The 26568-nt window shown below is 48.6% G+C and overlaps 1 protein-coding gene across 1 annotated transcript; it reads left to right on the forward strand.

Moving 5' to 3' along the window:
- The first annotated feature begins 1784 nt into the window (after positions 1–1784).
- Positions 1785–26299, forward strand: SLC35B1 (solute carrier family 35 member B1). Its single transcript, XM_084804793.1, has 9 exons — positions 1785–2026; positions 5511–5614; positions 7623–7753; positions 9697–9727; positions 10682–10842; positions 14866–14992; positions 18483–18589; positions 22221–22374; positions 24824–26299. The coding sequence occupies exons 1-9, from the start codon at positions 1797–1799 to the stop codon at positions 24874–24876; spliced, it is 1098 nt and encodes a 365-aa protein (XP_084660919.1). The 5' UTR covers positions 1785–1796; the 3' UTR covers positions 24877–26299.
- Positions 26300–26568: the final 269 nt, after the last annotated feature.

Genomic DNA, 26568 nt, shown 5'->3' on the forward strand with positions numbered 1-26568 from the left:
GTTCCAACCTTACTGGCTTCCACTCCACTAATCGAAGTTTTCACCTCACCACAAAAACTAAATGAGAAGCTATAGATCAGGGGTGGGGAACAGCAATCCAGGAGTTCCCCGGAAGCTAATGCCCCCTTCCCCTGAACCCTCTCCCTTTCCCCCCAACCACTGATCATTTGATGGTTTCCTGGCTTTTCTACAGTTTTTTCCCCATTCTAAAAAGTTGAAATTCCTCTATGCTGGTATTTTGGCTCCTCCCCCCTTTTGCCCTTCTCACAACTGGAATCCCACCCCCGAGCTTCTTCAAAACTGAATTTGGCCCTTGTGCTGAAAGAGGCTCCTTACCCCTGCTATAGATTAATGGCCTACTGATAAATTAGTATCTCCCTGTATCCTATCACTCTCTTGAGCCTATACGAAATACTAGGAAGTTTGGTTAAACTGGAAATAGTACACTTATTTTAGGAGGTAGTGGCTTACAGCATGCACTAGCTTGAGTATAACCTCATTCTTCCTGAAAGATGTCAGACATCCTGAATTTAAAGACTGGTAATAATAGTGGAAGACTGCAGTGGGAAAAACATGTTGAATTTCAGGAAGCAGAGGAGAGATGATCAGGGCTAGGTAAAAAGAGAAAGTTTTACTGAAGCCATGTGAAGATGAGCTAGAGTTAAAACAAAGGCCATCTTGCCAATAAGGTCAAAACAGGATTCTTGAGATGTTCGTGCCATTTTATTCATAGATATTCCAAAAGGTATTGCTTTTCTAAAGGGTTTGTTTTTTCTGAGTTTCTCTATAAGCACTCATGAGAAAATAAGCAGGCGTGGGAGGATTCTGTTCACACTTCTGCTCAGGATGAAAGGGCAACTGGCCCATCTCGCCATGCAGGAGAGGGGTGGGCAGCCTGTGGCAGGCGTTGTTGGACTCCAAACTCCCATTATCCCTGGCCATTGGCCATGCTGGCTGGGGCTGATGGGAGTGTGGTCAGAGTGCTGGACCGGGGGAGACCCGGGCTCAAGTCCCCCACTCGGCCATGAAGCTCGCTAGGAGGCTTCGAGCCAGCCCCTGCCTCTCAGCCTAACCTACCTCGCAGGGCTGTTGTGAGGATGGGATTGGAGGAGGGCTCCTGGGAGGAAAGATGGGATATAAATGTGACAAATAACACAGCTGGAAGGCCACCGGTTCCCGGCCCCGGCTACAGCAGTCACAACAACGCTTCCAAGCGAAGCTCTTCACGCGGCCACGCGTGGTTTGCCCCGCACCGCGCCAGCCGTGCGGACGCCCCGTAAACACGGCAGTAACGTCCTTCTGCCGTAAAGTGAGCGCCTTTACGGCAGGCCTCCCGAAACGTCGGTCCCCGTCGTGGCGGCTTCATCCCCCGGCCCCCTAGCAACAGTGGCTGCCGACCTCCTCCACCGCCGACCTCCTCTCCTGGGGCCAGCAATAAGAGCCCGACACGGGGACGGCCCCCAAGCGCGGCCCCGCCTTTCGGCCGGCCGAGCAATCGGAACGGTCCACATTGGCTTACGTATCAAAGCGGCGCCCTTAGCGCAGGCCCCCGCCGCGGCGCCGTCCGCCGCGGCGCCTACGCGGGCGCGGAGAAGAACGCGGAGGCGAGACGGAGCGAAGGGCGCGAACGGAAACCCCGCCCGCGGCCCGCCCTGCCCGCGGCCCGCCCTGCCCGCGGCCCGGTGCGACGCGGGCGGCCTCGGTCCGGCCGAGTGCAGCTGGTCAGGCGGCGCGCAGGGCAGCCCTCAGGGTGGCGATGGCGGGGGTCCTGCGGGGCCGCGGTCGCAGCCGCGTCTATGAGGCCCTCCTTCGCCCCGGCGGCGGCGCCGCTGCGGGATGTCTGTGTGGAGCTGTCGCCGCTGAGGCTGCCGGGGCCTGAGTCCGGGCCAGGGCCGGGCATGGGGGTCAGCGGGGGGCCGGGAGGCGCGGGGGGCGGCGCCCTCTTTCCCGAGCGGCTACGGTTGCCCATTTGCTGCCTGGGGGTCTTCGTCTGCTACTTCTGGTACGGCGTCCTGCAAGAGACAATGTAAGTCGCCCGAAGAGAGAACGCTTTCTTCTTCTTCTCTCCCTCCCTCTCCCTCTCCCTCCAGGTCTGCTTGCGCCTGAGATGCTTTTGCTTCTGGGGTCCGCCAGCAGACTTGGCAGCAGCATCGTCTGAGAGACTTCTCCTTCCCCAGTAATAACGGCCCTGAGATGTGCCGTATTCTCTACACACACTCCTCTGCCTCCAGTGCCAGAGGCAGTGAGCCTACGCACACCAGTTGCTGGGGATCATGGGCAGGGTGCAACAGCACCCTCCTGCCCATGTTCCCCAGCAACTGGTGTGTGTAGGCTCACTGCCTCTGGCACTGGAGGCAGAGGAGTGTGTACATCTGGAACCTGGGTTCTAGTTTCTAGATGCTTAAAGTAAACCCATTAAAATGACTGGGACAAGTAAGTCATGGCTAACGTAAGTCCCATTATGTTGCGGGCATGCCCTGCTTGTGGGTTTCCCGTGGGCAGCTGGCTGGCCGCGGTGTGAACAGAAGGCTGGACTAGATGGACCCTTGGTCTCATCCAGCAGGGCTCTTCTTATGGTCATATGTTCTCTTCTGCCATTGTTGTTATTCAGTCGTTAAGTGGTGTCTGACTCTTCGTGACCCCATGGACCATAACACGCCAGGCCTTCCTGTCCTCCGCTCTCTCCCGGAGTGTGCTCAAGTTCATATTCATCGCATCGGTGATGCTGTCTGGCCATCTCATCCTCTGCCGTCCCCTTCTCCTTTTGCCTTCAATCTTTCCCAGCATCAGGGTCTTTTCCAGGGACTTTTCTCTTTGCATTAGGTGGCCAAAATATTTGAGCTTCAGCTTCAGTATCTGTCTTTCCAATGAGCAGTCAGGGTTGATTTCCTTTAGGATGGACTGATTTGACCTCCTTGCAGTCCAGGGCACTCGTAAGAATCTTCTCCAGCACCACAGTTTGAAAGCATCAATTCTTCGGCGCTCAGCCTTCCTTATAGTCCAGCTCTCACAGCCATACGTTGCTACTGGGAAAACCATAGCTTTGATTAGACGGACCTTTGTCGGCAAGGTGATGTCTCTGCTTCTGACTATGCTGTCTGGGTTTGCCATAACTTTCCTCCCAAGGAGCAAGCATCTTTTAATTTCATGGCTACAGTCACCGTCTGCGGTGATCTTGGAGCCCAAAAAGTAAAATCTGTCACTGCTTCCATTTCCCCCCCTTCTATATGCAAGGAGATTAGGGGTGGTCAACTTGTAGCCCTCCATAAGTTACCGGACTGCAACTCTGAGTGGCACTTGCCGTTGGCTATGCTGGCTAGGACTGATGTGAGTTGTAGGCTAAAATGTGTGGAGGGCCACAAGTTGACCACCCCTGCCTTGGGTCGGGGTGGGTGGAAAGTAATTTCCAGATGTTTTGGACTTCAACCCCCAGCATTCCTGGCCAGTTTGCCTTGCTAGCAAGGGCTGGGAGTTGAAGGCCAAAATATTTGGACATCTAGTTTCTGTCCATCCCTACCATGGATGATACTTTCAATGACATATGCAAAAGGCCTCCTCTTTTCCCTTCCCTCTTAAGATGGCTATTATTCATCCTGGCTGAGATCTTGGGTTGGATTCAGATTTAGTCATACTTGAAGGAAACCCATTGAATTTAATGGGACTTAGTTAGCCATGACTTACTTGTCCCACTGATTTTAATGGGTTTACTCTAAGCATCTAGAAACTAGAACCCAGGGTTATCCAAGAAAGCTGAGCCGTGAGGAATTCAGGACAGACAAAAGGAAGTACTTTTTCACACAACGCATAGTCAGCCTATGCAGTTTGCTCCTAGATGTAGTGATGACTGCCAACTTCTGTGGTTGTAAAAGTGGATTAGATGGGTTGATGGAGGATAAGCTATCAATGGCTACTAGTCACGATGGCTATATATATTATCTCAAGTCTCAGTGGTAGTATGTCTCTGAATATCAGTTGCTGGGGAACATGAGCAAAACAATGCTATTGCATTCATGTCCTGCTGTGGACTTCCCATAGGCATCAGGTTGGCCACTGTGAGAACACAGTAGTGGACTAGATAGGCCTTTGATCTGATCCAGCACAGTTTTTCTGTTCTTAAGTCTGGATCCAGCCTTATGGTTTTAAGACGTATGTGACAACCACAGGTGGCTTTTCCCACCGTTGCACATCCTTAAGCGGAGGGAATTTACTTGTACTGAATTTTTCCTGTTCACACAGCTACTAAAAGAGCTGGAGCCTCCCCACTCCCAAGTTACCAATTCTTCTCTCTTCCTTGTGTGTGTGTGCGCGCGCACGCACTTATTGGTCTACAATCATATAGAGGGACAGCATGTGTTCATCTATTTTTAGATAGTATGCCGCATTAGCCTATAGCAGGATTGAGGCACACGTGGCCCTCCAGATATTGTTGGACTGCAACTCCCATCATCCCTCACCATTGGCTATGCTGGCTAGGGCTGATGGGAGTTGTGGTCCAACTAGGGGGAGTTGCACAGGTTCCTTATCCCTGGTCTATAGGTTCAGAGGTAGCCAATTCAAGTTAAGGAAGGCATTTGTGGAATCTTGCTTCCTGCTACGTGGTCAAAGGGCCTTCTAAGGTGAGGGCAATCTTTACATTCGCCTTTCATTTATCGAGCTCCTTCCCCAAGCAGTTCCTGTTAAAAACGAAACCCCAACACAAGGTTTAACAATTGAAAATTCAAAACCAGAATGGATACATGGCTTCTAGAACAACTTTAGGCTGCAATCCTATACACACTTACCTCATAGTAAGTCTCGTTGAACTCAGTGGGGCCTACTTTTCAGTAGACATGTATAGAATTGCACTGTTTCCTGGAAAAGAGAAAAAAAATTGGTAGTGGTTGGAAGGGATGGTGAACATAATATACACTTAACTCTGATGTTTGAATTATAGCTTTTTCCAAAATCATCATGTTTCCACCTTTGTTCACTGAAAAATAAAATAAGCAGTTAGTATCAGAAGTGGGCTACAATTGCATGTTATAAAGCACATAAGTGGATTCTAAAAAGCATCTCTCTGAAAAGTTTACTTTCTTTCCTCCCTCTCCCTTCTCTTCATTTTTATCTGATTTGCTTCCTTCCCTTCCTGTGTGTCAGCCTGTTGCTTTTCCTAAGCACCCATGTCTCGTTGCTCTCTTGATAATCACACAAATTTGATAAGATCTGTAATTTGCATATTCTTATGGAGGAACCACAAATGTAGTCCAGCAGGGGCTTTTGTGTAGTTCTGAGTCATAGCTTCTCCTCTGATGTTTGCGACTTCAGGGGAAAAAAAGATCTTGATGGCCCTTGGCTCATTGCTGGAACACCTGGGAAAAGAAGGAAATGTACCTTGGTCCTTCTAAATTTCCAACCCAAAATTACCATATACATACCTATTGCTTGATAACATGCGAACAATATATAGTTGAACTGGTGGGTGTCTCGTTCTTTGCAACTGATTTTCCCTTCTTGATTTGTTTTTCCTACAGTACAAGAGGCAAATATGGGGAAGGAGAAAAGCAGGAGAAGTTCAGATACGCTCTGTCTTTGGTCTTTATTCAATGTGTGATCAATGCCATTTTTGCCAGGCTGTGTAAGTACTTCCATGTGAACTAGCAGCCATCTGCTTTGAGACCCTCGCCTTTCCCATGGCCCTCAAGGCTGTTGTGAAACCCTATGGTTTTGAAGGACATCTTGCGATTCTTCATAGGAATGAGTTGCAGTGGCCTGATTCTGACTGGTTATTTATTGTTACATGTATATCACAGCCTTTTTCCTCTTGCAAGGAACCCAAGGTGGCCTACGTGATCCATCTCCTCCTATCCACTTTATTATCACAGCAACCCTGTGAAGTAGGGTTAGGCTGAGAATCAGCAACTGGACCAAAGTCACCCAGTGAGCTTCATGGCTGAATGGGGACTAGAACTAAGATCTGAGTCACAGTACAGTAATGTAACCACTACACCACACTGGCTCTCTTACTCCTATATGAGACACCTGCGGCCAAATATTTGGCTGGCTGTTTCACATCTATGTAGAAAACTAAGCCCCTTTTCTCCACCTCTTATTCTGGCCAGCCCATATCATCCCTGGCTGTTTGCTTCAGGGGAGGGAGAAACGGGTGAACGAAGGCGAGAATTCTGTTGCTTGTCTGCTGCTCTTTCTCTCCTTCTCAAGCCTTTTGGTCTTCAGAAATTCAAGAGGGAGTAGGGACAGTGTGCTGAGGATGAGATCTCCTGTGCTCTTCCTTTTGCTTTTTCCTCCTTCTCAAAAATGGCTTAGGAAAGGTGAGGGAGAAGGAGGTGGCACACGCGCATACATGCAACACACACACACAGTAGAGGGTGTGAGGAAGAGATCTGTTTCCCATGTGTCCTTGTGCTATCCCTGCCCCCAGCCGCTTTTTGCCATTCCAAGCAGAAAACAGTGCAGAAAAGCAACATGGGAGAGGGAGGCAAGGGCTCAGAAAATATTTTCCCCTTGTGCACAGTTGTCTTTTGGGTTCTTCAGGTGTGTGTACGTGTCTGTGTCAGAAGGGCATACAAGGAAAGAAGGCTTCTTTTTTCCTTGTTCTTACTACACCTGCCTTTTGCTCTTGGAGAAGTGATTCATGCGCGTGCACATGCTTGGGGGAAGTGGGTGGCAGAGGGGATTGTGCAGAAATCTCTCCCCAGCATGCCCTTCTCTTCACTGCCCCGTTACACACAGAAGAGAGAGCTAGTCTTCCCAGCATGCCACTGGGTCAGGGGGTTGAGTCCTCTTAATCTTCTGCCCTCAACAGTGGCCTGCTGGTAGGGCCCACACTAGATATTGCACACACATTTCCCTAAACACCTTGTGAAGGGTGTCTTGATCACGACCCTTTCGCTTCAGGCCATTGTCAAATGCCCACCCTTCACTTCTCTCCACCATCCCAGCTGCTTATAGCCTCCCTTTTCCAGCCTCCTGGTGCTGCTTTTCATTGTGTATGTGTGTACGTGCGTGTGCACACACGCACACATGCTGGGTGAAAATTACATATGTAAAGACTTGTTTGGACATAAGATTAATTGCCAACCAAGGATGCTGAGTTTATTTTTAGGCTGTGTAGTCTGCCTACCATACATCACTTTGGGAGCATACTGGCTGGTAATGATAGGAGGTTTAGTCCAACCCATTAGGTTGGTGGGTACTAGGAATGGGGCTTTCTCAGTGGTGGCCCCACAACTTGGGAACTCCCTCCCCAGGGAGATACATATAGCCTCATCACTGCTGGCTTCTTAAAAACAACAACCTGTAGACGGATTTATTCACGTCTGCATTTGATGCTTGAAAATCATTAACTGCTGCTGTTAATGCTCCTGTGTGTGTGTGTGTGTGTGTGTGTTGTAATTTGTATGTTAATGTTTTCATAATGTTGTAAGCTGCCTGTGAGGGCAGTGAGTCCTGAAAGATGGATTAAAAATCTTTAACCTGAATAAACACACTTGGGGGGGTGCCTTTCTTCCCTTTGCATATGAAAGTAAGGCTCCTACAGCTCTGCTCTAGGTCATTCTGCTGTTGCTCAACAAGCTGCTTTGTTGCCAACGCACCTATTTCTTGTGCATTTTCTCCCCAATCAGTGATCCAGTTTTTTGATACTGTCAAGGTGGACCGGACACAGAACTGGCTCTATGCCGCTTGCTCCCTCTCCTACCTGGGAGCCATGGTTTCCAGCAACTCAGCTCTGCAGTTTGTCAACTACCCAACTCAGGTGAAAAACAGGGCAGGTTGTGGGGTTCACAGAGAAGTCTCCTCTTTCCTGGGGAAGAGCTCAGCACCCTCTTGCTTGGGCGGAGGGTATGTTAAGACACAGAACAATGCAGAGAAAATATGAAAAGCTGGAGACCTAATTCCCATATCAGTCGCATTAGGGCATTAGATGTGCCGTTCTTCCCTAATGATTCTGAAATAGTCATTGGATTGGAAGGGGGAGGTAAGAGTGATGTGTAGCACTCCAAGGGCAATTTTGGTGGCAAACCATTTTGCACATCTTATTGGGATCTGCTTTAGAATAAACTGATGCTTGGCATAGGCCCAGCTCCAGAGGATGGCAAGGCTGGGCACATGCCAGGGCCCCAAGACCAATAGAGAGCCCATTGCCCTACCAGCACTGCCATGTTCACTTTGCACAGAGTATCAGAAAAGCTCAGATGCCACCAAAGAGAGTTCTTGGTTTGCATGTCTCCCTTTTCATCCAAGTTAGGGGGGCCCACTGAGTACCATGCCTGGAGACCCCAAAGTTCTGCGAGTCAGCACTGCCTTGGGGTATCCCAAACAAGGTCTGCTTGCTCCAGGATTGTGGGGGATCTTGGGCAAGACCCATCAGTGGGTCATAGAATCATAGGGTGGGAAGGGGCCTACAAGTCCATCGAGTCCAACCCCCTGCTCAGTGCAGGAAGCCTGATTCCCAGGCAGTCTCTCATCCAAGTACTAACCTGCTTAGCTTCCGAGTTCCAATGAGATCAGGTGCATCCAGCCCTTTGCGCATACAGGAAGTGGCAAGGCTTGCACACACACATCCACTCCAGCATTCACCTGGCTCCCCTCGCCCCACTTGCCCACTTTTTTTTTCTTGCAGAGGAATTAGTGGGAGCAGGACAGCAAGATCTCTCAGTTTGCGCTGGGCTGCCAGGGAGATTAGAAGCAGCAGAACTTGCTCCAAGATTCCCTGCAACTCAGAACAAAATGACCTTATCCCCTGCTCCTTCCCAATTCTTCTGCGATGTGCAAGCAGAGAGAGGAGACTTGGATGGAGCAAGGCAAAAATGATGTGCTGGCCCCAGTCTTCCTGAGCCTACTACATGAAGGGAAGAATAACGGCATGTTTGGTTCAGTGACACTTCCCTGGGCATCTTGGCCTTTGCTTGACCTCAGCCAACCTTTGGAACTGGCCATGATCTCAAAGGGTGAGACTGTCCTGACCTCTCTGGGCTTGCTGTAAGGGCAGAGTGAGATTGGGGATGTGCAAAGGTGGGCGTAGTAAGACAGTGGTGGGCAGCGAGTAGATCTCCAGATGTTTTGGACTTCAACTCCCAGAAGCCCCTGCCAGCATGCCAGTGGTCAGGACTGCTGGGAGTTGAGGTCCAAAACATCTGGCGATCTACTTACTGCCCACCCCTGTAGTGGGAGATGAAGCTCCACAGGGGATGCAGGGGGCAGGAGTTTGAGAAAGGAGCGTCCTTTAGGGATGTATAAACCAGGCAGGCATGGACAGTGTACTTCTAGGAGGATTTGGGTGTGTGCTGGGTGTGGGGAGTTTGATAGTGTTTGATGACTATGGGACTAAGCCTGAGAAATCTTTTAGATAGAGAAGAGAGAGGTCTAAGTGTGGGAGGCAAAGGGATGCACTTGTGAAGAAAGAAAGGAGTGAGAAGAGACTTAAGTGGACATGAGGGAGGGAATGGAGCAGAGATAATGAGAGCTTTAAAAATAAAGGCATGGATGTGTAACGTGGTGGGCTGGCAAAGACGAGAGAACAGAAATGCTCAGCTGAGAAAGCATGTGTGTCATTTCTGTTCTGGGAACAAGTTATTTCTCTGCCTCCAGCCACAGCTTTTTCCTGAGGTGGAGTGAAGCAGGGGGCTTTCTGATACTGCTCAAGGTGGGGCTCTGGACTGCTAGATGTAACTCAATCTCTCCCTTTTTCTCTCGTAGGTCCTTGGGAAGTCCTGTAAGCCCATCCCTGGTAAGCAAACCTTGAGCCCCGTAACCAGAGTTGTGTGTGTGGGAACTAATTGGATGCTTTGCACACATTGGCTGAATCTGCAGGACTGCTGTGACTGGTGGAATTGCTTTTGCTGTGAGGAGTTGGGCTTCCATACAATCCTTGGATATTGCTGGGTTGAAAAAGTGGAATGGAGAGAGAGAAGGGAGTAACTGTTGAGATCACATGGCTAGTAGAATTGGGGAACATGGAATAAGAGCCACAGGAAGGAAGTCAGAGGGGCACTGAAGTCCTACTTCTGGTCTCTGGAGGGCTCTTTCACTCCTTCTGTGTGTTTTTGGGTTGGGGTTCTTTTTTGGGAGGGGATGATTTTCATCAGATGTCCCTGTTTTCAAACTGGTATTAGGAATGTTAATAACTAGAAACTGCCCTTTACAGCGGAGAAAGCCAAGGTTCTGAGGGCTTATTGCTTACGTTTGTGGCACTTAGATTTAAATGTAAATATAAAATAAGTCCTTGCTTACGTGCTTTATTCTTGAGAAAGCATGGGATCACTTCACAGGCAGATCCGTAGGCACCAAACATTTGTTTGAACAAGGCCTTTGCTGTGGCCAGGAGGAACCTGGTTCAGCAGGCTTGGCAGGCCGCCTGTTAAGGCAGCCTTCCCCAACCCCAGCACCCTTCCAATGTGCTGTACTACAATCCCCATCATCCCTATGGATGATTGGATTTGTAGTCCAACACACTGGGAGGGCGCCAGTTGGGGAAGGCTGCGTGAAGGAATAAGGCCTTGATATCATGGTCCCTATTCTTAAGAGTGGCCAGAGTGTATGGCTCTGTGTGGAATTGTACCCTGGTTGTAGCATAGAAATGAATGCCCTAATGAACAATCTGCAGATGTTCTTAGTTAGTTAACTTTCCTAGGAGGGCCGTCAGGGAGTAGTATTTGTTTTCACAGTTCCTATCTCTCTGTAGTCATGCTCCTGGGGGTGACAGTGCTGAGGAAGAAGTACCCATTGTCCAAATACCTGTGTGTCCTGCTGATTGTCACAGGCGTCGCCCTTTTCATGTACAAGCCAAAAAAGGGAGGAGTCAGCGGGGACGACCACGTCTTTGGGTATGGGGAGCTCCTGCTGGTAAGCCCTGAGCTTTTTTTTTTAAAGTCTGTTCGCAGTGGCAAGGTACTGTATAGGCAAGCATAGGAACCTAGGAAGCTGCTTTACACTGAGTCAAACCCTTGGTCCATCTAGCCCAGGATTGTCGACAGTGACTGGCAGCAGGTCTCCAGAGTTTCAGTCAGGATTCTTTCCTAGCTCTACCTGGAGATGCCGAGGATCTGACCTGGGACCTTACTCATGCAAAGCAGGTGCTCTACCTCTGAGCCACGGCCCTTCCCCATAAGCAGTGGTAGTTGCTTTAGGGAAAGGGCACAAGACCATAGTCTGTTCAGATTGTAAAGCATGGATGGCAGTGGAGAGAGGCTGGGAACCAAGACTAGCTCCCAGATCTGCTCCCTGTTTGTATGTTTGCTTGTTTGGATGGATGGATGGAAAACATTCTGACAAAACACAAACATTACATAGGAAATCCAATTACAGTCAACTGGGATCGCAGGAGTTTCAATATATTAATAACCTTATATTTATCCACAGAAGTTCTTCAGGGGTTTAAGATTCAGTTGTAATTATTGAAATGTATCTCTCCATATCTGTCCATGACATGATGGTCCCCAGTTTCTCTTTCCAAGAATCCTTCCTTCCTTCTTTTAACCACTTTGTACATCTTTCCCTGCAAGCTTCTCTCTCTCTCTCCCCCCTGCTCTTTCTCTCTCTTCTTCCCTTTCTCCCTCCCTCTTTCCAACTACTTTGCAAATATGTTTGCCTACCTACCTCATATCCCCACTCTGTTTTCAACCATCCTTCCTTTTTTTTAAAAAAAAATATATTTTTGGCTTACTAAGAACAAAAACAATACAAAAAACAACAACAACAGTAACCCACCCCCACCCCCCACAACAACCCGAACCCAATCAGCAAGGTGAGTCCTTAAGTATAAACATATATTGTCCTCAATGAAAACTAATACATGATTAATACATACATTTCATAAACTTATTCCTTCACTCCGCCAAAGCATTTCAAATGTGCTGGGTACTTTAGTCCTCACTGCTGATATATCTGTATGTATAATAAAAGGTTGCAGGTCCACATGAAATAATTTCTTCTTTTTTAAGCCCTTTACAATTCTCAGTTTTTTTGTGAGTTTTTCCGAAAGGGCAATTTCCCATGTTATGTTTACCAAATTGCAGTAGTTAAGCCCTTTGCGTCTTTCCATTTCCTGGCTATTAGCAATCCTGCTGCAGCTGACAAAAAATCTACCAAGTTTATATTCAATATATTTTGATTTCCCCCATGGTATAGGTTGAGTAAAGCCAACTCAGGTGTTTTAGAAACCTCTTTTCCCAAAATAAGTGATATTTCATGAAATATCCTCTCCCAAAATTTTGGAACTTTCTCACAATCCCACCACGTATGCACAAAGGTACCTTTCTGACCACATCTCCTCCAATGATTTGTTTATATAGGCCATCCTGACCAGAGTCAGGTACCATCTCTGTATTATTTTTAAAGCTGTCTCCCTGAACTTGGTTGAGATTGATTTATAAGGAAATTTATCCCACATATTTCTCCACTGTTCATCTTCAATATCTACATTCCATTCCATTCCCCATACTCTTTTAAAATTTATTTTAGATCCCATATCGATCTCAATTAACATTTTATATATTTGTGAAACCAGACCTACTTCCTCTCCTGAAATATTCTGAATTAATTTTTCAAAGTTTGTTAGTTCCCTACATCCTTGTCATTTTATATTTTCTCGCCTAATAAAGGAACTAAGCTGATACCACATCATCCAAGTTATCCTGCTATTTTGTAAATTATTCCTCCAGTAATCCCAGGAGAGAGGTTGTCTGTTTACATAATCTTGTAATTTCCCTAGATTTAGCTCCTTTAAAATTTATTTTATTATTAATCTATCATTGGAATGAAAATCTGGGTGTCCACTGATGGGGATAAGAGGAGAAAACCCAGGAATCAATTTTTCCTTCCAAAATTTCCATACTTTCCAAACTGGTTTTAACGTCGAATGAGGAATGTGCATACTCTGTTTTATCTCGGTTTTTTATATATGTTACAGTATTAAAAAATCCCTTTTGTAACAAAGATTCTGTATTCTTATCCATTGTTTTGCTTCTTTCCTAACCGCCAGTATTGAGAGCAAATGGCAGATCTGGAATGCTTTGTGATAAAGCTTTAAACATGGGATTCCCCAACCTCCCTCTCTAATAAGTCTGTACCGAAGAGTCTTAATTATTTGGGGTTTCTTCTTCTTAAAAACGGGAAAAAACCTCCAATTTTTGTTGCCAAATTTTGAACCATTGTGGCGGGATTTCAGTGGGAAGTACATAAAATAAATACGTACATTTCAGCAGTACCATCATTTTTATTAAATAAATTCTACTTGACAGTAATTGTAAAGCATGGATGGCACTGGAGAATGGCTGGGAACCAAGACTAGCACCCAGATCTGCTCCCTGTTTATGTAATTATATTACAACGTGCAGGTCAGGTAAATTTGCATCCATTTATTCACCGTCTTAATGGATGTAAGCTGTCCTGTGAACTCTTTTTTCCCTGAAGGATGCCAAGAAATTTACTAAATAAATAATTGATACAAAGAGGGGTGGGGTCTTTTCTCCTCCCTCCCTTCCTTTCTTTCTGCATTTATTTATATATGATGTATTATTTTTATATCCTGCCTTTTTTCCTGTGAGGAACCCAAGGCAGCTTACATAATCCTCCTCCTCTCCATTTTATCCATCTTACCCATTTGGCACTTGGGTGGCCCAACAGAGAAAATGTTGGACTGGGGGATTTCAACTAGTGCAGTGCTGAAAATTTCTCCCACATTTTTTTTTTCAACCATTCTCGCTCAATTTGATAGAAAAGAAATTGCTTTTGAAAAGAAATTCAAAGGAGGAGAAATTTCGGAGAAATTTTCATGGGTTGGGTTTGAGGGTCTTATGCTGACCTTACTTATGAGGTGGCTGAGGAGTGTGCATGAGTGTCCTGTCTGTCATCATACAATCATCTCTGTGGCAGCCTGTAGCCTCCTCAGCTTCCCACACTTCAATTAAAGCCATCAAGACGAAGACGTCATGAGGCAATTCCTCCCATGGGGCTTTTTCAGTTCAGGAAGTGCAGGTGGCCTGGGAGGCTGCAGAGCAATGGAAAGATGCTTAATAGATAGAGAAAACACGCACAGCCCCCTTGGCCACCTCGCAGTGATGAGGTAAGCTCAAAAATACCACCGAAAGAATTCGAAATTCTACCTCAGAAAAGTGGAAGTCTCAACACCGTTGATGCTGTTGCCACTTGCAGGGGCAGTGCAATAAACCAAAAACCCTTAGGACAAAAGAATGAACCTGTGCTACAACCCCTGCCAATAGTAATCTCTATCTGTGAGAAGCTGCTGGGGAATTTCTCCTCCCCTAGGAGAAATTTGTTGAAATTGTCCCCCCAATTTCTTTGCCCACAAATAGGCTGGAGAATTTTGAGAGGCCATTTGCGCACAGCTCTAATTTAAATCCAACTTAGGCATGAGCTTTTCTCTCACTCTCTCTGGCTCAATTCACAGATCTCTAAAATGGGGGAAATGTGACCTACCTTGTATGGTAGCTATAGGCATAAATTAAACATGACAACAATGATTTGTAATCTACTTTTTGTTTGGTGTTTCTTGGAGTGGGTGGGGGATGTGGACTAAGTATAGACAAAAAGGAAGCAGCAGGAACTGTCTTGGAAGCTGTGTGTGTGGTGGAAATTCTTACATCTTCATCAGTAATTGCCTGGATGTGATAACTTTCCACCCTTGAAGGCTACATATTGGCCTCTTCTGAAAATGAAGGCTGCAGTTTTGGTAATGCTATCAATGTGTGTACTGCAAATCCACAATTTTGCATATTCCAGTTATGGAAAATGTGTGTGTCGGAGATCCCCTTTTTAAGCAGATCCTTTGGGGGGACAGCATAGGGTTTTCAGCAGTGCAGATGTCTGTCTTCTCCATCTGTTGTTTTTCTCCACCCGACCCTTCAGTTGCTGTCTTTGACACTGGATGGACTGACTGGAGTGTCTCAAGACCACATGAGAGCGCACTACCAGACTGGCTCCAATCACATGATGTTGAACGTTAATCTGTGGTCCACTTTGTTCCTGGGAGCTGGTAAGGGCCTTCTTGTGGCACAGAGAGGGGAAAGCTAAGATAGCCTGGACTGAACTCAGTGGCTTGGATCTAGGTCATCATGGGAGCAGCAGAAAGTTCCACACAGGCGGCTGCGCCGGCAGAAATTTAAGAAGCAGCGAAGCCTCGTGCACAGCTCTTGTACACCTTGGAATCCTTGTGGTGGAAAGCCTGGGGCTATGCATGTGCTACCCCTGTTTGTGGAGGTGGCCTCTTTCCCCCTCTCTCCCTCCTCGCACACAAGCTTACGGTCGCTTCACCCGTAGAATCCTGTTTCCACACACGGATTGCCTTTTGCAAGATTAGGGCAAATATTGCTTGGGTGAGCAGCTAGGCTGCCAAACAGGCCAGTTTAAAGCCTGAGTGTGGTGATGCCTCTCCCCACCCCTGTGGAGCTCCAGCTCTTACCCCGTTGCTTTAGGGCCACATGAAATGTTCCTTTATGCAAACAGAGTGGAGCTGTGCATGCTACTTCTGTTTGCTCTCATACTACTCATAGACTGATAGGGTTGGAAGGGGCCTACAAGACCATCGAGGCCAACCCCCTGCTCAGTGCAGGAAGCCTGATTCCCAGTACTAACCAGGGCTGACCCTGCTTAGCTTCCGAGATCAGACGAGATCGGGCGCATCCATCCCTTTGCTCGACCCCATAGAATCATAGGGTGGGAAGGGGCTACAAGACCATCGAGGCCAACCCCTGCTCAGTGCAGGAAGCCTGATTCCCAGGCAGGCTCCCATCCAAGTACTAACCAGGGCTGACCCTGCTTAGCTTCCGAGATCAGATGAGATCGGGCACATCCAGGCCTTCGCTCATCATGCAAGTGTGCGCCGCCCCAATTCGGATTGGGAACATAGTGCTTTGGGAGAGCCTCTTCCCATTTTGTCCTAAAATTTTATGCGTGCACACAAACACACACACCCCCCTCCATGTGAGGCAGGGGGAATTAAAAAAAAGGGGGGGAGACTCTTTTTTTAATCCACACCACCACAAAGTTGGGGGTGGGGGGATTTCACACACAAAAACTGGAGAGGAAAGCTTAAATTCTCCTCTCCCGAAATGCCATAGTCCTCCTCTGAATTGGGGCCGTGGTTGCAGGAGAGGAAATAAAAGTGTCGTGTCTGGCTCCACTAGGCATGCTGGAAGGAACGTTTAGTTTGGTCCGTAATCTCAAGGCTCAGGCAGCTGCCACCAAGCATCTCCTCTCGCTTCCGGGCTGTGGCTGCTGTGCAGTTCTTCGAATGGCCAGGCAGTGGCACTGCTGCTGCCGCCCCCGCCTGTAAGGTCCCCCCCTCCAGCAGGCTGTTCCAGTGTGCGGTTTGGTCCTGCCTGCAGCTTGACAGTAACAGCCTGTTCCACCGTTTGGTGTCTCCCTTGTTCCAGCAGCGTGGGTGCCTTCCCCATTCCACTTGGCTTGGAAGAGCGAAGCCCTTAAAATTTATTTTTGCATGCGATCATTAGGACCCCTCCCCTCCCTTGAGGCTGCCTTAGGAGAAAGGGTTGGAGAATTAATGAAAAGGAGCAGTCCCTTCCAGCCAAAGGAATCCAGAGAACCATCGTTCCCTCCGTAGTCGTTTCCGAACAAGGCAGCTTTAAAAAACAATTCCATTCAGTTAAATTCCGCCAAAGCTGCGAAATCGGCTCGTGCGCTGGTTGGCCTGTCATCTCCAAACTTTGCATCGGAGTGCCCCGAGAGCAAGGAGCGGGGCAAGGGTTCCCATTCTAGGTGAGTCAAGCTGTGAGCTAACTGCAGGGATGGCCGAAAGCACAGAAGAAATGCCCTACAGCCCATCCATGTGGGGCTTGGCATCCAGTCTCACCTGGGGAAGGTTCTTCCTAAGTGGAAGTGTGAGCTACCTGGATGTGAAGCCCTGCCCAGCCCTTTCATCTCTTGGAGGGCAAATGTTCAATAGGGCCCCTGACTATCCCACCTAGCGACCCAACCCTATCTGTACCATCTCATGATGCCCCAGAGCAGTCTCCCCAAACCTGGTGCCTCCTAGATGTGTTGGACTACAACCCCCATCAGCAGCAGCCAGCTTTTGGTGCACTCTTCTGAGTTGTTGCCAATTTTGGCACCTCTCTTCTGAGGAGCTCTGTTGTACAGTTGCTTGTTTTTTGGCTTCTGTTACTGTGGAAAATGCCACATGCATTTGATGATATGCAGGTGTGATGGGGCAGCATGCCTGAAGGCACATGAAGCCACACTCTTGCTGAAGGTAAGCAGCCCTGAGTCTGGTCAGGGCCTCGATCGGAACCCCATATGCTCCGCCTTGAATTCCGTCATGGCCACCTTCCCCAACTGTCACCCTCCAGATGTGTTGCTGCCGAACACATCTGGAGGGCACCAGGTTGCAGAAGGGTGCCATGATGAAGGAAAAGTGGAGAGTATATTATGTGCATAGATGCATGGGATCCTTGCTGCAGTTAGCTGACAGGCTGTCAGGAGTGCCCTGGCGGCTTCTCCCAGTAGATTCCAATAGCCAACTCAAGACACAGACGAAAGGATTTATTTTCAAAGCTTTAATCCTTTTACAACTTAATGACTCTTTCAGATGCTAATCACCAGCGGCTAGAGCAAGGGACAGGAGCGTGGCCTAAGCTTCAAGTAGTCAGTTGATCCCCGTTTGAAAGAGTCACTTGAAGACCCAGAACTTATGGGCTAGGGAGAGATCCTCCCTCTTTCCCTTGGGTCCACGGGAGGCGGCCGTTGCTTGCACGCCAAACGGGCGCTACGCCTCCTTTCCGCACCCTCCATCGCTCATCGCTCTTTGCGTCTGTGTGGAGCGTCTAAGAAGCCCCCCTCCCGCACTCCCTCACTACCCGGGTCGCTCTCTATCTCTGGAATGCCGGCAGGAGGAATCTCTGCCAGGTGCTGAGCCTGTGAGGGATGAGCTGGCCCCTCTCCCACCGATTGCTGATCCTCTTCAGAATCCGAACTGCTCTGAGGCTCTCTGGGCTGAGTTTCCACCCTGACACAGGCATACTCTCTCTCTGTCTCACGCTGGTGGATATGTGCACGTCCACCAGGAAGAGATGGATGAGCAGTAAGTTTCTTACCAATCCAGGCTTCTACCCAGCGTATTTTTTAAGTATTGGTGACGGTATTTTTTAACGTTGGTGAGAAATTGGGGTATTAGATTATGTCATCTGGCTTGCTTCTGTCGAATGAGAGAATATTGGGTCCAGTGTATTGTTGACCTGATCCAACTCAGTAGTTTTGCGTGACCCCGCTTGACCCTCCCATATTATTCCCCCAACCCCAGTCCTTGAATCTCCCTTCCAGACCAAGTGGGAGGCTGTGTAGCATTTGACTGTCAATGTTGCTAGGGCTTTTCCTTGAGTCTTGCTGCTTGTTCTACCCATGTTCATCTTTAAAGAATATAAGCTTCGGAGCCAATCTTGGGCACTGATTGATCAGAGCAGGCAAACAGGAGTTCATTCTGTCCTTATAAACTTCTTTTCCCCCTGCAGGTATCTTGTTTACAGGAGAGCTTTGGGAGTTCTTGAGTTTCACCGAGCGTTACCCCAGCATCATCTACAACATCTTTCTCTTTGGCCTAACAAGCGCTCTGGGCCAGGTGAGTGAATAGCATTTCCTGTTCTGCCCGTGGATTTCTTTGCTTACTCCATGCTTACCCAATGTCCGGGGCGCTTTAACACACCGAAAGGCAGAATATAGAACCTTCTTCTTCGAGTATCCTGATCGCCAGATGGCTTATTCATGAGAATATTTCCAGAGGAGGAAGCATCCCCTCTCTTCCCAAGAGCAACGTCTGGGTAAGCCTCATAGGACGGGGATGGAGAATCTTTTTGGCCCAAGGGCCAAATTGCATCCAGACAAGCATGTCAGGAGCTGCATGCAAGGAGTAGGTGGGGCCACAGCCAGCATTGGCATGTGGCCTCTGGCATGCAGCCCCCGCACCCACATCATTCGCACTTGCATGCACTCAAGTGAACTTTGCCCGCCCCTCGCCTTCCCCAATTGGGGATGGTGAGCAAAGGGTGAAGCCCTCCCTGACAGGGCCTCGAGGAGGATTTCAAGGACGTAGGATTTCAGGGGATGCATTCATTCATATATATATATATATATATATATATATATATATATATATATATATAGTGTGTGTGTGTGTGTTTATATATATTAGCTGTGTCCACCCGTTGCTTAGGAACGGGAGAGAGAGAGAGAGAGAGATTAGTTGTGTCCACCCGTTCCTTAGGAATCCTGGTTTGATAAGCCACATTGTGAGCAAGCAGCATGTGAGCCCACTGAGAGCCAGTGTGGTATAGCGACGAGAGTGCTGGACTGGGAGCCGGGAGATCCAGGTTCTAGCCCCCACTCAGCCATGGAAGCTCACTGGGTGACTTTGGGCCCGTCACAGACTCTCAGCCCAACCCACCTCACAGGGTGGTTGTTGTGAGGATAAAATGGAGAGGAGGAGGATAATGTAAGCCACCTTGGGTTCCTTGCAAGAGGAAAAAAGGCGGGATATAAATGCAATAAATAAATTAACCTGTTCGTGCCCGCTTCATTTCTCCCTTTTGACGAGCAGGCAAACAAGTCAGGAAGAGATAACTTTCGATATTATGCAAATCTGGGATTATGGCTAAGTGCGCCCCAGCAAGCCAGGATTATAAACCATCTTTAAACCAGGGTGTGTTGCCTTATGAGTCCTGGTGTGCTGAAATGCACTGGACTATAATCCCGAGTTCAGAAGTCACACAAATCTCTCCCCTTCCTGGTTTGTTTGCCCGCTCATGCAAAAGGAGGAGTGAATGGGCTGTGTGCACCAGCAAGCTGCTGGTTCACATTGTAGTTGATCAAGCCAGGATTTCTGGCTTAAAGTGATGTGCGAACCTGGCCATAGTGTGTGCGTGTGTGTGTGTGAACAGCACAGGACTAAGACAAGCCCTATGTCCTGTTTCTGGTGGTGCAAAGACAGAGGAGCTAGGAATTAGCAAGGGTCAGTCCATGGCTGTCCAAGGTCCAAACACAGGGAGAGCCAGAGACATGCAAGGGTACCAGGGGGAAGACAAGGCAGGAGTCTGGGATCTGGTAGACAGCCACTGTTCCAGCACTCTGTGCCTAGAACGGAAGGCTTTTAAGCCTGAGCTTTCAGAGCCCCACACAGAGCACAGTTGCAGGCCATCCGGGCCACCTGAGGAATGGTCAACTTGGGCGGGGGCACGCCTGCATCTAGCAGCCGACAGCGCCTGCACCTTTAGGCTCCCGCACGGCCTAGGACGAGGTGGGTGTTCCACATCTGCTCCCAATTCAGAGAGGGTGCTATCTGCGTCCTGGGGGGAAAGTTCACCTGCCATCACCCCAAGGGCCCAGGAGCCCCCTGAACTGCCTCACGGTCCCTCGACACAGGCTGCTCCTCCATGAAGTTTGGCCTGGGAGCGCGGGGGGGGGGGGAGGATTCCTCCAGAGGGAGTGAGGCATCCTACAGAAGCACCTAAATCTCTTTCTTTAAAATGTTTTTCAACTGGCCTTCACCCAGTGGATTCTGAGGCAGCATACAATCAACACTTTAAAAAATCCTAAACGAAATACAAATCCACTAAAACGATGTCCTTCATAACAGTTACAGGTGATAAGGCAGCAGAAGCCTGCATCCTGTGAATCAGGATGGGAACCCGGTTGCGCATCTGCTTGCGCTGGCCCCATGCCCTGCCTACAAGTGCTCTTCCTGCAGGTTCCCAGAGACATCTGTCCCGCTGCACCTTCACAGGCGTGTGCATGCACTGTGGCTCTTTTTTCAAAAAGTCATAAGGAGCAGTGGCTCAAAGCCCTCCGGAATGCCCCAAGCATAGATGATTTTTCTCCCTCTCACATAATGCTGGAACCCAGTGGGGGTCATCCCATGAAGCTGATTGGTGCAAAGTCCTTCTTCACACAGCGCAGAGTCAAACTATGGAATTCACTACCACAGGATGTAGTGATAGCCACCAGTTTGGAAGGCCTTAAAAGGGGGTTAGACCAATTCCTGGAAGAGAAGGCTATCATTGGCTACTAGGCCTGTGCTACCTCCGGTATCAGAGGCAGTATGATTTTCAATACCAGTTGCTGGGGAACATGGGCAGGAGAGTGCTATTGTATTCATGTCCTATTGTGGGCTTTCCAAAAGCATCTGGTTGGCCATTGTTTGAACAGAATGCTGGACTAGATGGACCCTTTGTCTGATCCAGCAGGGCTCCTCTTCTGTTTCTAATGCTTTTCTTCTTCATCCTGTATGTCAGGCTTGGGGAACCTGTGGCCCAGATGTTCATGGACTCCCAACTCCCATCATCCCTGCCCACTGGCCATGCTGGCTGGGGCTGATGGAAATTGGGAGTCCCAACAGCATCTGGAGGGCCACCGGTTCCCAGCCCCTGCTGTATATGAAGGTTGGCTGTGCTACTTAGTGGTGAGGAAAAAGTATTTTGCATGTGCTCAGAGGGGTCATCGTCACGACATAGTCTTGATGGCTATGTGCTACCTCCAGTACCAGAGGCAGTGAGCCTATGTACACCAGTTGCTGGGAACATGGGTGGGAGGGTGCTGTTGCTCTCATGTCCTGCTTGTGGGTTCCCAGTTGATAGCTGGTTGGCCACTGTGTGGACAGAATGCTGGACTAGATGGACCCTTGGTCTGATCCAGCAGGGCTCTTCTTCTGTTCTTATGACAGCCTTGGATGTTTCACAGCTGAGCTCTTTCATCATCCTTGCAATCCTCACCTAAATCCTTTACCTTCGAAGTCCTCTTTTTCCCCTCTCTTGTCAACAAGCAGTGCCTTCATTCTTCCTGCTCCCATGCTACATTCAGAAGTCGTGCATTTTGCTTCTGTGTGTAGGAATCAAATTATTGCTTTTCCTCTTAGCTTTGCCCCCATGCCTAAAAGACAAGTTGCAAGGCCTTTGCTTTGCTTCGCACTAAGTAAACATTGAAAGGAAACTCTGCCCAACACTTTTGACCCAGGGGGAAGATATGTGGTTCTCTTGTTCTCCAGAATTGTCTACATTACTTCTTTCAAGCACTCCATGGGGTGGGGAAAGGGCAGCATATCCCACTGTTCCAGTTGATCATGTGCAAACTGGGCAGCACCGTTAACTGCCTAGGAGAGGGGGGCAGGGATGCACTCTCGGGGAGACTTAAGAGGCAAACACTGTATGGAGTTTATTTTGCATTTCCAGCCTCACCGTGCATCTTTCTCCACCTTGTTTCAGAGTTTCATCTTCATGACTGTGGTGTACTTTGGGCCCCTGACCTGCTCCATCGTCACCACGACCCGCAAGTTCTTCACCATCTTGGCTTCGGTCATCTTGTTTGCCAATCCTATCACCAACTTGCAGTGGGTGGGCACCATCCTAGTATTTCTCGGTAAGTTTGGGAAGTTGGGCATCCCATTCTGTATTTAGTTATTGGGGGACGTGGTAGCAAAACCACATCTCCCAATAACTCTAGCAAAACTCTCCAAGCAGCTCAGTGAAGTCTTAAGGCCTGTGTAGCGTTCCCTGCTGTTCGGCAGCCTGGCTAGTCCTTCCCTGTGAGCTTCCGTGATGAGTCGGTTGCTGCCCCTTACCTCCCTGGTGCATTGTGAAAGAAGAGGGAGGGGGTTTGGTTTGGTTTGGTTTTTTAATCCATTTACGGACTCTCGGGGTGGCGTCCAATTTTCGAATAACAAATGCAATCAAAATCCCATTTAAAACACGGGAGGAGTGGCCATAAAATCCAGGAGACCTGTAAATCGGGCATGGCCAACATTTTGCCCCTGAGAATGAGGTGGTGGGCCAGGGGCTGTGTGCCAGTGGGCAGGGCTTGGGGCTGGCAGTGACACAGCTGGGACCAGTGTCCCCCTCATCCCCCCTCACACACAAACTCTCTCTTCTTCTCTGAAGGCCTCTGCAAGTCTTAGGTTGCCCACATGTACTATAAAGACAATACTACTCCCAGTTATAAAGCCTGCCAGAAGGCATGGGCAAACCTCATTTGCCTCATGTGGAAAGGGCATCGAAGTTAGTGCCAGGCAAGTTTTCCTAATTGCACCAAGCCTTCTTAGCGTATTCAGCTGAAACCCTCATAGAAACCCTCTTCAGTCCGTCATGTTGAATCTGCAACGGCCTGAAGAGGATGTTGGGAAGTGGGGCCTGCATGCATGCCCCCATCTCCCGCCTGGACCCACAGGGGTAAAAACTGGGGAGAACTAAGGCTCTGTTGGTATTCACAACTTCAAGGCCCTCCTGCCTCCTGATGCCCTTCAGTTAGCAAAACGGTTTTTCCAGAGAGTTCAGATCTCTGAGCATCCACCCCCCGCCCTCCAAATTCACAGGACCTATCCACGCTTCCTGCTTCCAGTCGCACTCGGCGGGCCAGCCACAGTCTGTGCCAGAGCAAGTGTCTTCTCGGTGCTCTACTAGACGCACTCTGTGGCCGGGCATTGCAGCTCAGCTGCCGCGCTAAGTTTGCCACTGCCTCTTTGCTGTCCTCCACACCTCTGTGGTTTGTCCTCCAGATTTGGGGGACGGGACGGGGGGGAATTGGCAGATAGCCGCAATGGAAGCAGGCAGACTGGCTGGCAGGTTTGTGAGAGATTGGAGAACCATGGTTTGAGTTTTGTGAATGGAGTGTGTGTGTGTGTGTGTGTGTGTGTGAGAGAGAGAGAGAGAGAGAGAGAGAGAAGGGGAGAGAGAAAGACGCAATGAGAATAAACGGAAGACAGAAAGAATGGATGGTGGATGAATGAAAGGAGGGGAGAGAGAAGGGGTGGCCCCACCAACTCTTGGCCTTGGCCCCTCCTACTTTCACAGTGCTCAATTCAAGATGCTGGGTTTGGCCTTCAGAGCCCTAAATGGCCCGAGTCTACAGTACCTGAGGGACTGCCGTCTCTCATATGAACCTTCCTCAGAATGCCACTCTGCTTCTGGGGCCGTGCTCTCCAGCCCCTTGCCGATGGAGATAAAGCGGGTGGGAATGAGAGCAGGTTGGCGTCTTCTTGGTTGTGGCTCCTGGAATGCAGAACAGCCTTCCAAAGATGTCCATTTGGCCTGCTTTTAAACAAGCTTTGAAAACTGTTCCAGGGACCATGTTTCAGAGAGAAGACAGCATCGTTGTGTCTCATCCAGCTATTGTGCGTCGTTGTTGGTTTTTATTGATTCACCGGATTTTGGCTTATTATTGTATGTATTATTTCAAGCCACCTTGAACCAACCCTCCTATACGTTAGTATAGAATGGCTGGATATAAATAGAATGAATGAATAAAAAGCAGGACCATCTGTCAGCCCAGCCTCCCGGACCGCAGTGGTGAGCGAGGAGAGCGCAAAAACACAGCCTCTGTTTATGCTAGTCTAATAAGCCATATGGGTGTCTGCCATGCCATGCAACAGCGAGGCTGGGCTGTGCGTGTGCATGCGCCTTACTTTGGATGGCAAATGACCCCACCCGCAAAGAGAGGGTGGTATTGGCTATCCCTGGGGGAGCCCCGCGGTGTTCAGAAATGCATTTTTTTAAAAAAAGAGGGAACAAAAAACCCCAAAACCAGACATGAAATGACTGTGCATGCTTGCCTTCGTGCAGAGAAAAAGAAGAGCAGGAAGGAGCAGGGGGCTGCTGGGCCAAGAGGCAGGGGGCTGCTGGGCCAAGCTGCCAACACCGAGCACAGGCCACATTTTTAATGGTCCCTTCTCAGCTGAGGAGGTCTGACCTGCTTGTGGCAACCTCCTCACCGGAGAAGGGGAAGCTTTGAAAGCGTGGATTGGGTTGGCTGCTGGCCTGGATCTGCTGTTGGATAGTCCCTTAAAACCAATGTGTTCCCTTTTGTTTCTCTGCAGGACTTGGACTGGATGCCAAATTTGGGAAAGCATCCAAGAAAACCTCACATTAAGAAGACTTTGGGTGGCTCTCTTGAAAACCTCAAGCTTAACAAACTGTTAACTTATTGTCTTACCCCCCGGCACCAGTTGTCAGAATGGACTGAGGAGGGGTGCTTGGGGAAAGGGGATGGGGTTTTATGGGAAGGGAAGTATTTTGTTTTTATTCCAAAATCTGGTTTGGTGGGGTTTTTTTTTAAAGGCAGGGTTTTGTTTTAATTAAAATCAAGGAAGTGATCTTTCTCAGCATCTGCTGCCCCACTTCCTCCCCCCACACTCCCCGGCAAGGAATCAAAGCTGGGACTGATGAATGGTAAAACCGAGAAATTCTTGACAGAACGGGAGGAACGTTTCAAAGCAAATAAAAGGAAGAGAGAGAAAGAGACCTGTGTCTTTTTTATTCCCCTTGTGTCTCTTTGCTCTTTAGAGCAGGTGTGGGCAACTCGTGTCCCTCCAGATGTTTTGGCCTACAACTCCCATCAGCCTTAGCCAGCACAGCTAATGGTGAAGGATGATGGGAGTTGTAGGCCAACAGTCTGGAGGGACAGGAGTTGCCCAGCCATACTTTAGCAGCTTGACAATCTCCTTTCAGGGTGGGGCTGTGGGAAGTAAGCATACTGTGTTTGCATTATAGTGCACCTGTTGATGAATCATTGGGGTGAAATTATTTCATTGAGAAGCCCTTTTCCTTGAGAAGCCAAATGTACAGAGCCGTCCCACGTATCTTCACTCGGAAATAAGTCCTGCTGTGTTTAATGGAACTTATTCCCCAGATAAGCATCCGCAGGAATCCAGCCGTGGTCTGGTAGATCTGAAAGTTGGGTTTGAATCTGAGATGCTGGGGCTACCAGCCAACCTCTGCTGTGTGCCCACTGATGCGCCTTTGAGCAATTTGCTGCTTTCTAGCTTCAGTTCCCAAGCTGTACAAATGGGAATAAAGGGGGCCTACCAGTTTGTGACCAAGAAATCTGAATTCTGTAGTCCTGGGGTGGGCAGAAGGTAAATCTGGATCTACTGGTAGATCTCGAGGTGATCTGTGGTAGATCAGCAAAGATTTCTGATTCCAGTTGTTTAACAATAGCCTGCCCACACCCTAAATTATACTGCTGAAATGAAGAACGTTTAGGGTAACCAGGAGGGGATTTTCGTGTGGAAGGACTGTGAGTTCAAGTTCCTGAGCTCATAATTCTTTAATTCCTAGTGTGTGTCTTTTGCACCAGGACCAGTTGGTGGGTTGTGAGGTTCTCGTAAAAAACAAAGTAGATCTTGCAAGCCTACTCCTCCTGAATTCAAAATAACATATGCAAATAATGCTTGCTTAGCTTTGTGTGTGTGTGGGGGGGGGGGGAGATATGCAGAACTGCATACTTTATTCCAAGCTTTACAGAAAACTTATTAAGGGAGTAAACTTCTGTTGGAGCAGCACCGCTGCGGGCGCAATCTTGCACAATGGATTATTTCTCTGTCCCCCCCACCCTAGTGTTTTTAACTCCTCGCCGTAGGAAACTAGCACGTCTGGAAGAAGGCTAAGCTAGAACCCCTTCTTCCTGACATCTAGTTCTCTATGTGATTTGATGTTCCTCCATACAAAGGAGGTGAGCCTCCATCCTGCACTCAGAAGTTCTGCAGCCCAAAGTCAGAACCTAGTTAGGAGAAGAGGTCTGAGCAAGTGGAAGGGAAGTTGATGGGGAAGGCTGGGATATAAG

The sequence above is a fragment of the Heloderma suspectum genome, chromosome 6 (genome assembly GCF_057233095.1).
Source record: "Heloderma suspectum isolate Gila_16-S chromosome 6, 16-S_ref, whole genome shotgun sequence".
Classification (NCBI taxonomy): Eukaryota; Metazoa; Chordata; class Lepidosauria; order Squamata; family Helodermatidae; genus Heloderma; species Heloderma suspectum.